This window comes from Eptesicus fuscus, chromosome 14 (assembly GCF_027574615.1).
Source record: "Eptesicus fuscus isolate TK198812 chromosome 14, DD_ASM_mEF_20220401, whole genome shotgun sequence".
Classification (NCBI taxonomy): Eukaryota; Metazoa; Chordata; class Mammalia; order Chiroptera; family Vespertilionidae; genus Eptesicus; species Eptesicus fuscus.
Genome location: NC_072486.1, coordinates 46,306,969 through 46,321,576, shown reverse-complemented (window position 1 = coordinate 46,321,576; position 14,608 = coordinate 46,306,969). Strand labels below are relative to the sequence as shown.

Sequence of the window (14,608 nt, the reverse complement as noted above, 5' to 3'; positions counted from 1 at the left end):
CCTGTCATTTCTGTCATGAGCTTTGAAACTCTTGACCTTCAACCTTTGGTGTCAAAGAGCCTTTTCCATATGGGTGTTAGCAGCCTGCTTAAGCATCCTGAATTGACTGGAGCATCCACATTGCCTTGGTGGGAAAGGACATTCATTGTCCTGGAAAAGGCCCAAGGTGGGGAGCTTATTGCTGAGTGTCCACCACTGCCTGCCCTGTCTTAGGGGTGGCGGGGTGGGCTGGGGTGGTGACTTCACAGGCCTACCTGAAATGATTTGTGGCCCAGCGGGAAGCAGGCAGCCTTGCAAGGCTAGAAAATGAACTTCAGAGCTACGATTCAGCTCAGGCACCTGCTAGGAGTTGGCCCTTGCGTGTGCTGGAAACCTGCACAGGGACAATTCTGAGGAGAAGGTTGGGCCTCCCTTTGGTGTCCCTGGTTTTGCCTGTTGTTGGAGGCCCGTTAGGTATATGGAAGTCCTGCAGTCCCTGGGAGCGAGGCTGGCCTGGTCCACTTTTGCCATTGCATGGCCTGTTTCCTTTCTTGTTATTCTTCCTCCTCCACCTTCTTATGGGAAACATTGATTTGAGTTCCTAGAGGGTGTTCAGGGATAACTGAGCCTCTTCTGCCTTCATACCCCAGGTAGTGTGGGAGGGAGAGGAGACAGTTCTGATCTGACCATGTGCCAGGCCAGGGGTTTGTCACCACATTGCCTGGCATGTCAGTGGAACATGGCGAGAATTCGTTTTTCATGTGTGTTATCTGCTTACAGCTCAGTGCATATGCTACTTGTCTTATGATGGGATTATACCTTTCTAAACCCATTGCAAGTTGAAAATACTATAACTTGAAATGCATTTAATACACTTAACCTACCAAACCACCATAGCTTAGCCTAGCCATTTTCTACTGTATCACTTTTGCACCATCATAAAATTGGAAATCTTAAGTCAAACCACCGTAAGTCAAGTTGGGCACCATCTGTATTGTGTAAACAGGTATTTGTGTGAGGGAACGTGCCTCAGTAGGGACACAGGGCCCTCAGTAAACTTAGTCTAGTGAGAGGGGAGATGGTGAGGACACAGTGTGGTTGCAAATAGAGTTCCACAAGTTGTCCATGGCGGGCCTCCATAACCCAAATGATGGAGAGGGGAGGAAGGAGCAAGTATTCCCCCAGGGCCTTAGGCAGCCTTGGCTTATGGGGTGGCATTTTCTGAGGCTTGAAGACAGAGTTGCACTTGGGTAAGAGGGACTTTGTTTTTACTGAGGGGACAACCTAAGCCATAACAACGAATAGCACTGACTCTCCAACCGCAGTATCCCGGATGCAGCTAGGTTGTTGGGGGCCTTGAATGCCATGATACGTTGTTGGGATGGACAGGGAAGACTGTCCTGGGCCACTGCACATTTTGAGAGCAGGGAGGGACATGGTCGAGTCTAGGTTTTAGGGATGTAAGTCTAGAGAATGTAGTTTAGATAAGAAATGATAAAATGCCGGTACTTTGACAGCGTCATGGTAAGAAGTAGCGTGCCTAAGAGTGCTTGCTTTGAAGAGAAAAAGACACCAGCTTGCCACTCTCCCCACAGTTCATTGAACAGGGCCCTTAATCAGTTCCCTTGTCCAGAACAATGGGCATCCTCTTAGTGCGCTTGCTCCCTACCGTTGTAGGAAGAAATAAATTATCCCAGAAAGGTTTAAAGTATTCAGCAGTAAAGTATTCAGTGAATGGTACAGTAGGCCCCCCTTTAACTGAGGTTTTGCTTTCCACAGTTTTAGTTACCCACCGTTGTAAAATATTAAATGGGAAATTCCCCAAATAAACAATAGATAAGGTTTAAATTGCACACTGTCCTGAGTAGCGTGATGAAATCTCGCGCCATTGGGCTCCATCTCACTGGCAATGTAAGCCGCTCTTTGCCTTGCATATCCATGCTTTCTGGAGGCACAAAGCTGTAAGATAGTGTAAGAGAGAGACCACATTCGCATAACGTTTTTCTAACGTTATAGTTGTCCTATTTTATTATTAGTTATCCTTGTTCATCTCTTATTGTACCTCATTTGTAAATTAAATGTTATTTGTTTGTATGTATAGGAAAAAACACAATAGACTGGGTATAGGGTTCTGTATGACCTGTGGTTTTGGACATCATTGGGGGTCTTGGGATATAACCACTGAGGATAAAGGGAATACTGTAGTTATACTCGTGATTGTTTTTAAAAAAATATTAATTAGTACGAATGGGGAAAACCTTGGAAGACGTTTAGTTGTTGATGGGCAGGAACTAGAAATAGGGTAGATGGTGGAGATGGAAGGGGAGAGACTTAATAACCTACTCTCTAACAGCTTCTCATCAGATTTTGAGTGGAATGAATATGTGCCTTATTCATTGCTGATTGGCTATAAAAATATGCCAACAAGCACACTTAATGATCACTGCTGGTTTTCCAGTGCCTTTGAAATATTTTCCAAGGTGGACTTGAATGAGTGGCTCTCTGATTCTCTGCTGAGGAACTCTCAAGACAAAAGTGAACTCCCCTGTTGCTCTGAGCCTCAGCCCCGTCTATCTCCATCACGTGGCCTGCGTGCGTGCTACTGCTGCAGAAGCAGAACTGAGATGGAGATGGGGCTCCGTTACTTATGCCTGGAATATGCCCCTTGACAGGGATTGCATTAGGAGTGCCACCTGGTTTATGCAACTTTGGGTAGATCATTTAGCTTTTCTGAGCAGATGATAGAATTTTCCCTTCTTAGTTCTCAGGATTGTTGTAATATAGGAAATAAAGAGAAATAAGACTTAAGAGAATAATAATAAATCTTTGAAAATGATGATTTTTGGGTTGTCAAGAGGATCCCATGAGGTAATGTACATGAGCTTTGTATCCTTTTGCTTTCACATTGCACTATCTAATTTTGCAAAATTAAAAAAAAATTGGAGGCTCTTTGAATAGATTTATTTTGGATAGGATACAATTTCTAAACTTCATCTTTGTTGATTAATGGTTAGTTTACTAACTAAACCATGCAACTTCTGAGTCTAATGTGTCTCCCAGGCTTTTGTAGTTAAATGTGAGATACTTTTAAATCTGAACTGTGCTTTTCCTGGAAATATTTCATGCTCTGCTTTCATTTAATCAACATTACGGACCCTAATGTATAGTTTTGGAACGATGAATTTAGATTTTGAATGTGATGTACAAAAATATGATTATAAGTATAAGAATTTGTTAACCTATAACCTAGTTCCACCTTTTTAATTTCCAAGGTTACTTATTATCACAGAAAATACACCATTAGTATATTTAAAAGTAATGGATTTGTATTGTTCATGTGATTTCCCTTGGAGAGTTCTGTAGTTCAGGTATAATGGCTGTAAACATCTTATTTCTTCTTTCCCCCTGTTGATTTTTTTCTTTCTTATCCTGGCAGGGAAGCCAGAAAGAACAAAGATGTCATGGGTGCATATATTTGTGATCATAAGCGAGATATATTCCACAGACTGTGGATGGAAGGATTTCGTAGTCAGTCAGTGGGTAGATGTGGTCTATTTCTGCCACCGGGAACTCAATGGCTGTGATTTTTCACTGAAAAACATGCAAAGACTTCTGATAAAAGAAGTTAGAAGGGACCAGAAAAGGGAGCCATCAATTGTTTGTTCACTACCCAGGACATATTTGAGTTGGTAAAGACAGAGATTTGTTTTGTCATTTCATTTGCAAAGGGCTGTTTGCCATTTTCTTGTGGAAATGCATATTTATATTTGTTAAGGAGCATAACGTAGATGAGTTGTGGTATGACAAAACTATTGTGCTGGGTTAGCATTTAGGTCTAAAATATTAATTAAATGAATTTAATATGCCTACAGACTTGCACAGAAGAAATGATAGCAAGATGGCTCTTTGAGTAGTGAGGAATGCCCACGGTATCGGGAATGTCAGGCAGTTGCCAGAACTAAAAATTTACTGGGTTTTTAGAAATAGCATAGTTTTTGTTGGTAATTAGCTTGCTATGTAACTTTGTGTATGTGTTACTTAAGTTATAAGGAAACTAAAACTTGCAAATGTTAATTGATTATTGCCATTATTTGCTAGATTCATAGTCAATTTCAACTATTATCATTCTTAGAATTTATTTAGGATATGTTTTGCTAAAATCACAGAATAAAAGTCCCTTTTCTGAATAATTACTAATACGGATATTTCTATAATGATATTCTTAAGTCACACAAAATGGCATATAAATTTTCTACACATATAGTGTTATCACTACAAAGCTACATATTGATAAGGAAAAATTGATATGTGGTTTTTCTGAAATGTGAAAATTTCAGAAAAATCACTGTACTGTGGTATGCTAGGACAGGGTCTGTCAAACAGCTTTCTGTAAAGGGCAGAGAGTAAACGTGGGTTTTGTTTTCTGTTGCAACTGGCCTACTCTGCTAGTGCAGTGCAAAAGCAGCCAGAGGCAGCCGGTGAACAAAAGACCACACGTGTGTTCCAATAAAAACTTACTTGCCAAAACAGACCTGTGCACAGTAGTTTGTGGATGCTCCCATAACATATGCTCTACAAGTTAAGGCTCTGCATGGTATAAAATGACAAACAATAGATTTTTAAAAAATGTTTTTTTTATTGATTTTTAGAGAGAGAGGAAGGGAGAGGGATAGAGAGATAGAAACATCTGTGAGAGAGAAATTTCATCGATCAGCTGCCTCCTGGACACCCCCTATTGGGGATGGAGCCCGCGACCCTGACCTGTGCCCTGACCGAGAAACGAACCAGTGACCTCTTGGTTCTTGGGTCCATGCTCAAGTACTGAGCCACACTGGACGGGCCAATAGATTTTTTAAAAACTGAATTTATTGGAGTGACATTGGTTCACAAAACCAAACTGGTTTCAAGTGTACAACTTAATAAAACATCATCTGCATACCGCATTGTACCCCCATCACCCCAAACAAAATCTCTTTCCACCCCACTATTCCCCCACTTTGACCACCTCCCCCTAGTCTCTACTCGCCTTGCCTTCTGGCTCTCACGATACTGTTGTCTGTGTCTGTGTTATGTATATATGTTTTTTGGCTAACCACCTCACCTTCCCTCATCCACTCCCCCAACCCCCTTCAATCTGATAGCTGTCAGTCTATTTCATGTATTAATGCATCTGTTTCCGTTTTTTATTTATTATTTTAAAAATATGTTTTTATTGATTTGAGAGAGAGAGGAAGGGAGGGAGAGAGAGAGAGAGCGAGAGAGAGAGAGCGAGAGAGAGAGAGCGAGAGAGAGAGAAACATTGATGAGAGAGAAACACTGATCAGCTGCCTCCTGCAAGGGACTGGGGATTGAGTCTATAACGTGGGCATGTGCCCTAACTGGGAATCAAACCAGCGACCTCTTGGTGCATGGGACGGCGCTCAACCAGGGCCTCTGTTTCTATTTTGTTCATCAGTTTATTTTGTTCATTAGATTCTACACATAAGTGAGATTATATGGTATTTGTCTTTCTCTGATTGGCTTGTTTCACTGAGCATCATAATCTGGTCCATCCATGCTGTTTTTTCTTCTGTTAATCCTCACCCATGGATATTTTTTCCATAGTTTTTTTTTTTTTCCAACTCTATACAACATGCCTGTAAGAACATGAGGTGTTCCATGGGGTGATTCCACCAGGGTGCCCAGCAAGTCCATATAGCTGGTCCCTGTGAGGTGCCACTCCTCAGTGTCTGCTAGGAACCGACCAGGAGGGCCACAGACTGCCTTGTTGCTGTAGACAATGTTGGGTCAGGCATTCCTGGGCTAGATCAGCTCTTTTCTGGCTCAGTGCTGTCCATAGGCATATTCCTGTCTGCAGACAGGATGTGTGAGGTAGGTAGGTAGGTAGGTAGTTTGGGTGTTGGAGTCAGTCCACATGGTGATAACTCCCTTAAGCCACTGAACCCTGGAAAAAGTCTTGCAGGTGCCAAGGTGATGACTAGAGGCCGGGGGAAGCCTGGGGTACCGCTCCACCCTCTCATTGGGGTGATGATGGTCTCCCTCTTTGTACCCCTCCTCTACCACTGGAGGCCTCTCATTTGATAGATTTTGGATAATAATTTTGGTTTTAGCGTAGTGGATGTTGACCACAAGGGGTTTTAATGTTTCTAGTGATGACAGGCAAGTAAGTGAATTTGTGAGAACTGGACATTATTACAGGCAGGGCTGACCCTGATGACAGGAAAAATAATCTCTAGCTCTGGTCTAGAATAAACTCCAAAGTCAGTGTATAGATAACTTCAGTATTTAAATAAGCCAGGAGGACTTGTGCACGCCAGGCAGTTCACTCTGGTGGCTTCTCCTGTGTTATTTCCTGTGCACTTGAAGGCCACTCAAGTATCATTTCGAGCATTGCTCCTTCAGGGCACTTACTTAGCCGACTTTGATCTCTCTTTTTTAATCTACAATATTTGTATGTAAATTTCAAACCTTAAAAGACTGTCCCGGAGTGGCATCCCAACAGATCTTATAGCCTGAGGAACTAAAACTATTTCTTGAGAGAATGATGCAACTGAAGATAAATCTCCAAGTGTCTTCCGCTGGCTACAGGTTTTATGATCAACCCAGGCTGTTGTGAAGAGACCTGAAAATCAATGCCCCTGATTCCTAACGAGATCCTTAATGCTCAGCACGAGGACGGGCAGCATGAAATCGAACACTGACACCTGGACACAGCACAAATATTTTTATTATGCATTTCAATTTAAACAGGTTATCAAGCCCATTACGGATTTATAGGGTTTAGACTATTCTGCTCAAGCCTCGGATAATATGCGCTCTTCAGAAATCTCAGTTTAGTGCAGAGGAACTTGGTCCAATAGTCAAGCCTCTTGCAAGGCTGTAATAAATCATCTTTGCAACCATAAGCATGTACAGTTGACTGGTTACCACTGCTCCACAGACTCACCCCCACCTGGTAGAATTTTAATTCCCTCAGTAAAATTGATTTCACCAGTTCTGCACATTATTCTCCCTGTCTTCCATTTAGCACGTTAGTTTGCTGACAGTAGAGTACACAGCACTTAGCAGCTGGTTTGTGGAACCATCAGTCAGGAAATTGTATGATAAATAGGAGGTAGCTAGGTTTAGTGGCACTTCCTTCTGCTTCAGCAGTTTTAACTGGAGTTTGGAAAAGTCATCATGTGGTGTTTTGTCAAGGGCCAGAACAGGAGATGGCTGCGGTGCCGTGACTTATTACACATACACTTGAGTTATGATGCGCCACAGCTGCGCTGCTCATGTGTAAATAATAAACCATGAGGTGGATAATTATGGTGGCTGCTGGCGACGTGGGCCTGCTCTTGTCATATGGGTTTTTTTGGACAGTTTCTTGGGCCCGTGATGAAGTATGCGGCTGATCTTCCAGATAGAAACGACAGACCAAGATGCAAGGGAAGCATTCGGGGCGTGAGGATCAGGCTTTTTTCTGTCTCTCTTCTTCTTTTCCTTAGGCTTATTGTTATGTGATACGAAAGGACGTCCCCATTCTGCGTTTTACTCTTTGTTTATACTGTTACGTTATGGCCAAGCAGGTCTTTACTTGGATGAGGTGTTCCATTGCATTTTTGCAGAAAGTGGCTTAAGAGGTGTCATTCCCACCGATAAATGACATAAAGTAAATTGTTTGAGTAGATTTTATCAGTCCAGGAGAAGTTATTTTAAACTAAATCAAGAGGGAAATAAATAGAAACAGTAAAATTCTTAAACCTAAAGCCAGAGGCCTTTGGCCAAGTCAGATCATAACCATAACTTTTTGTTGTTTACTTAACCTAATTCCAGAATGCAGAATTCATAAATTTCCTTGGGACATAAGTAAAGACTGTGCAAACAATGCTGTAAGATGCATCACAGACTTTCAGTCAGAATTAACTTTTATACTCACAGAACGCACTCAACAGTGAGAAATGACTGCAGTAATTGTTTTATATTTTCCTCTCAGGTGCTTTTACAGTGCTTGGTCATTTTCTCTTTCATCCTGAAAAAAGGAAAGAGGGTAGGACAGAGATGTTGAAATAAAATCCCGTTAGAATAATTTCTCAAAATTAAAAGATGGAAATGCCTTTTAAATATCCATGATAGTATTGTAAGATTTCCTTGGGGTATACTCTCTTGATTTTATAGGAATAACAGGTTTGTCTTCACTCCTATGCACATAATCCCTGTAACTTTATTATAAATACTCATATAACAGATAATGACTGTAAGTTCCTGCATCTATGAGGCGTATATTGAATGTGGAACTAATTCACACATTTTGAGCCCTGTGTGTTTGAAAAATGTGGCCCTAGCTGGTTTGGTTTAGTGGATAGAGCATCAGCCTGCCGACTGAAGGGTCCCGGGTTCCATTCTGGTCAAGGGCACATGCCCAGGTTGCAGGCTCGATCCCCAGTAGGGGATGTGCAGGAGGTAGCCGATCAATGATTCTCTCTCATCATTGATGTTTCTATCTCTCTCTCCCTCTCCCTTCCTCTCTGAAGTCAATAAAAATGTATTTTAAAAACAAGAGAAAAATGTGGATTTGTGCTTTGTCATAATGCACATAGAGAAAGTCAGGTACAGCTTAATACCCACTTATTTGGTGGAGAGAATTTAATCAGGCTGAACACAGCCAAGAGCGAAGAAACAAGGAAGTAAAAATATATTCCAACTCTTGACATAATTGTCACAATTTACCTCAAAACGGCCATATAAAATGGTACAGGGGAGAAGCCTTTCGGAGGTGGGTTAGACCTTATGAATGCTTATTTTACACACACTTCTAGCAGGTTTATTCCCTGATTTCCAAGAGCAGATGGCATGTGTTAAGTTTGAAGTCTGCTGGAGGCAAGCGTGTCCTCCTCGGCGGCTGCTGAAAGGAAAGGAAGAGGAAGAGCCGTCTCCTGGCCATCCACCTGACCCCAGACTGGAATCGGATTCACTTGGGCCTGTTTCCAAATTTAAAATCGGGAAACATTCACTGAGCGGGATGTGTCAGACTTTCCAGCTAGTGGTAAAGATTGCTCCACTTCATATTACATTGTTTTCAGAAGGATGAATGATTCTTATTGAAAATGGTTAAATAAAGTAGGACATTCTGCTCTGAGTTATGTGGAGCGCGGCCTGTGACAACCGTGGTGGATAAACTTTTAAACTTGGCCGACCAACTACCCAGATTTCCCTGACCAAACACCCAACTCCGACACCTGTTAATAGTAAGTCCTCAGTGGTGCATGTAAAATAGGATTGCTTTTTTTCATATGCACTCTATAAAATGTGTAACGTGTGGGATACGTGATCGGGTGGTTAGCATAGCCCTCACCGTAGAATCCCAGCATTGTTGCACATCCTAATATCACAGCAGCAATGATAGGACCACACCAAGACGGCTCCTTTCCTTCCTCTGAACCGCCCTCTCACCCTTTTATCTGACAAGAAGCACAAAATACCACGAGTAATTGACATTTTCAGGACAATGGTCTTTTTCCAGCCACCGAAGTTTCCTAGGTTCTAAATCTGGTGGAATCTCCCACATTGAATTCCATCTATGCTATGTTAATAGTTTTTCACTCGTATTTTGTTTTTCTTCTTCTCATAACCATACTGTTAGATTTCCAAAGGAAGGGCAAAGTCCAAAACAAGGGGAGTAAGACATAATTTTATTTACTTATTTTTGTAAACTTTATCTTCCAGTGACAGTTTCTATTTAGTATTATTTTGTATTAGATTCAGGTGTCTAGCATAGTTATTAGATAATCATATCCTTTACAAAGCGATCGCCCCAATATTTCAAGTACCCACCTGGCACCATACACAGTTATTACAATATTACTGACTATATTCCTTCTCTGTGCTGTACTTGACATCCCTATGAGCATCTTGTAACTACCAATTTGTAGTTCTTAAACCCTTCACTTTTTCCGCCCAGACCCCCAAACCCTCTCCCCTCTGGTAACCATCAGTCTGTTCTCTGCATTTATGAGTCTGTTTCTATTTTATTTGTTGATTTCATATGAAGGTATTTTAATGTCATAAAAAAAAGAAGAAAAAAAAAGAAATAAGCCAGACAGAGAAAGTCAGATCTCACATGATTTTACTTACATATGGAATCTAAAGAACAAAATAAAGAAGCAAAATAGAAAATATATCATTTTAAAAAGTTTGTTAGGTTAATATTCTAAAAGATGCTTGTTGAAGATTTAGAAAAGAGAAATGTATGGGAAGGAAAATGAGAACCACCTGAATTCACCACACAGGCACTCATACCAGCCCTCCACTGGGACTTACGGAGCTCCTTGGGGGTGGAGGGAGGAGGGTGAGGTACTGGTTACACCCTTTTCTGTGTTTGGCACAGCACCATCACCCAACACACACACACACTCCGCCCTCAGGGTTCTGTGTTGCTTCTTGCACCCATCATTTGGAATTGCCTGTACCACCTGCTACCCTCAGGTCTAGGCAGATCTTCAGATTTGTAGAAGTGGCTCAAGGCCCTTTGGAGGCACATTGATGTGCACAGCAATTCCTGGGAGTGTTGCCAGTTCACGGGCAGCGGCAGCGTGATGGCTGTGTGCAGGCCCCACTGCGTGTGGAAGGCGCCATTGAAGAACAAGTCGGGCTTGTTTGGTGTAACATCAGGCTTCTATAAAGCCCAGGAGGCACACCTCCAGGTTTTGAAGTTCTTTATTTTGCTTCTTGAAACTTGGTAAAAACTGGAGTGTCAGTTACAAAATATCCCCCACGGTTCTAATGATAAAACGTAGCAAAACTCCAGTTTTTGCAGTGAATCGCTATTTAGGGGGGGAAAAGTACTTCCAGATTTGTCAGGCATTAGCAAAGATTACTACAAGTAAGTGGGGGTAGAGGACCTATTGTTAAGTGTGCACACAGGAACCCAGGAAACGGGGAACCCCAAGCCTGAGCAGAACAAGGTGGGAGGCTGGTCTGGAGCCAAGGTGAAAGTTAGGGCCGAAAGGTAGGAAGTTTGGGCCCTCAGTTTGCCCCAAACCACCCGCTGTAAGTCTGAGGGGGTCAGCTCCTCTCCTGCAGCAAGGCCAGGTAGCATTTCTGCCACCAACCTATGGATTTGCTGCCCCAGTGTCAGGACTGTGGAGGCATAACCCAGGCCAAGAAAGGGAGCATGCATTTAAATTACAAAAATGTGTGTAATGTTTTTATGGTATGTGGTGATTGTGTGTGGGGGTGTGGGGGTATGTGTTGTGTATGTGGTGTATCTGTGGTGTGTGGGGAAGTGGGATGGATGGGGGGGCATGTATTGTGTGTGGTGTGGAATGTGGGGTTTGTGTGGGGGTATGTGTTGTGTATGTGGTGCGTTGTATGTGTATATGAGATGTGTCTGTGTGGTATGCATGCATGGTGTATGTGTGGTATGTGCGGTTTGTGTGGGGGTATGTGTGTGTGTATATGTATGGGTTTGTGTGGGGGTATGTGTTGTGTATGTGGTGCGTTGTATGTGTATATGAGATGTGTCTCTGTGGTATGCATGCATGGTGTATGTGTGGTATGTGCGGTTTGTGTGGGGGTATGTTGTGTGTGATATATGTATGTGGGGTGCTGTGTGTATGCCATGGATTCCAGCGGGGACTTTAGAATAGACTCCTTCCCTTAAAAAGCATCATGGGTATAGGACAAATGAAACTAATATTTATATTTCATTTTGGCCGAAAATTCACTTGACAAAGTAGTTTGAAATAAATAAGTGTCTCATAATCAGTTTCCTTTGATTCAGTGGCCCAGTCTTTCCGTTCTGGCCAGCCTTCCTCCAGGGTAGGCTCGGCTGCTTTTCCTTCCTGCTTTCCCCTGTAGGCTTTGGTTCATTCATAGGCTCTGCTCTCTCAGCTGCAGGTGGTAGTGACTTGGTCATACTTCTGCATTATGGAGCCTCATAATGCACTCTAAAGAGTTCTCCCACAAAGTCTTAAAGGAGGCTCAGCATACATCGTGAAGACAGCACAGCAACATTGCTTCATGGGTTGGAATTCTGTTCCAAAGTGTTCTTTTCATATAGGTCGGACTTTCTTTTTCAGACCCTCCTCACCTGTTTCCTGCATTCCACCCTCCTGTGCCAATCGATGCCAGACATCATGAGGGGCGTTACCATTATGATCCGTCTCCGATTCCTCCACTGCATGTGTAAGTATTAAAACCGTACCCAGTAATGAAACAGAACAAAATACCAGCTTCTACTCTCTCTGGACCTTTCGTTTTTCAGCATGACTATTGGGCGTGAAAGATGTGATAGACGTATAGGGTTTACTTTTGAAATATAGCAAGCCTATCTATTCCTGGACCCACTGAGACAAATCCCAATGCGTCCTGAAAAATGCCCGTCGTACTACATACTAGGTAGCGGGCAAGTAATTCCTATCTAGTTTGGTGATGTGTGTTCTGTGGGCTGTAAATACTAAATTAAAACGTAGAGGACTAATGGAGGATACCACACAGAATATGTATTTGGTTGAGAATGCCTTTGAAGTTTTTCATGCTAAACTTTCTGTTATGTGAAAGTCTTGTCCCAGGGATCACATGAATCGTAATGAAATTTCTATGGTAAATTTCATAGCCCCTGTGGTGTGTACACCAATAGTCACTTGATTGATGGGAATGTCACCCAAACAAAATGGCAAATGTGATTGAGCACATGGTTTACACAAAGATAAAAGGAAAGAATGGTGGTGATAACATACATTAGAAAAGGAAGAAGAAAATCTTGTGGAAATAAATATTATCTGACTCAGTTTGGGAGAAAAGAAATAGTAGACTTACAAACTAAAATGTACGTGTGTATGTGTGTGTGTTGTATGTATTTGTGTATGTATGTGTTTTTAGTACTGTCCAGATAACTAGAACCATGTTCTGGGAAGGGCTGCCCTTTAGAAATGGATACATACACGCAGACATACACACACATTTAGTTATATGTAATCACCCTTCATTCTGAGACAGTAAAGTTAGAAAAGCACAAATAATACTTTGAAGAATAATGCTGGTTATTTAGATGGTAGATTGCATCTCCCTGGCTATTAGTTACAGCTGTGTAATTACATATATGCCAAAGAAAAATGAGGTTGTTTTAAAACAAGTCCTCCTCTGTGAACAGAATTAATTGATATTAACAACCCTAACTATGTGCCCAAGTACACATATAATATTTTACCAACTGCTTTTTGGATCCGTCCTCCATTGCTAAATTGTAATTTCAGAGCAGATTTGCCTGGAGGTAAGTAATAAATCTGTGTTGCAGACTTCTATAAGCATTATAGGAGAAGTGAGTATTTATAGAGAGAAAACACAGAAACTTGTGACTTTTTTCTCACTTTTCACTGGAACATAAGCGTTTCCAGGGTTCTGAAGCTTGCTAGATATACACTCAAATAAAACCAAGCAGCCAATTTAAAATGCCCTTACAAAGGGAAGGAAATTCCAAATTCAGGCTTAAACCTGCAGTGTAATTCACCCGTTACACAGAGGCTTTGCATGGCTGATTCTCCCAGACTCTACAGTCTCTGCAGTGATGTAGTAATTTAAATCAGATTTTCTGTGGAATTTCGGAGTTTTTTTCACTCTTTCAAAATCATGTTATAGAAAAATTTCAAAACACGAGTCTATGTGATTGAATGAACTGGTTCCTCTGGGTTCATTATGTCTTGCCTTGTAATTAAATTCAAATATGAATTTATCAATAAAATCCCAGGTATGGGTTCTTTGGCAGAATATAACAATAGCAAGCCCTCAGATAGTCCACACTCTGTGCCCTGGGCCCTGATTGCTATGCCTACAGTGTTAGCTCGCTAGTGATAAAAACACCACACGGTAACTTAGGTTGAGTTTGGAAAATCCTGGGGGACGGGGTTGCATTTCAGATATGACTGGTGAACTGGGATTTTTACAGATGTTAGTACTTCCTTCTTTTCCAGCCAAGCTTTAGGATACTTTAGCAGCAGTTGACTAAATTGTCCTCCAAAGGTTCATAACGTAAGGCAGACAAATAATACTGAGCCTCAAAGGAGAAGTCCTGGAAGGTTCTGAGAGGAAATGTCCGCACTGGGAGCGAAACACGTCGGGGGAGCCTGGGTCTCTGGCCTCCTGGCAGGGTCCTGGGTGGAGACACTGAGTTTACGAAGTAGGCTCTGGGACGCTAGTGCCAACCACACCTCTGTGCCTCTCTTATACGACCTTGTCTCTGCTTGGCCCTCAGTGGCCTTCTGGCTCTGCATGGCAAGGGCCCTGCTTAAACTCCCCACCCTTTGCTGGCTGTTCCTCACAGCACCTCATGTGTGCCTTTCTTGTAGCGCGGAGCCTCTTGCCTGGTCAGTTATTGTGTAGTGGTCACTGTCCCTGTTAGTTTTGTGGGCTCCGCCAGGTACTTTGTAAAAGGTGCTCAGGAGACACCCACGCTGTCCATTCAGGGGAACAGCGGATGAGCAGTCGCAGATCTTGAATCCGATTCTTGAAGTTCAAAATGCGTGCTATAGAATTATCCTATATAATAAAAGGGTAATATGCAAATCGACCGAACAGCGGAACGATTGGTTGCTATGATGTGCACTGACCACTAGGGGGCAGCTCCTGCATTGAGCGCCTGCCCCCTGGT

General features: G+C 42.3%; 1 protein-coding gene across 1 annotated transcript in view; it reads left to right on the top strand.

Moving 5' to 3' along the window:
* Nucleotides 1-14,608, top strand: part of GLI3 (GLI family zinc finger 3) — a 279,986-nt gene that overhangs the window by 144,935 nt on the left and 120,443 nt on the right. Inside the window, exon 4 of the mRNA XM_054726279.1 lies at nucleotides 12,042-12,147. Coding sequence (XP_054582254.1) covers nucleotides 12,042-12,147 — 106 coding nt within the window. The remainder of the gene's footprint in view (nucleotides 1-12,041; nucleotides 12,148-14,608) is intronic.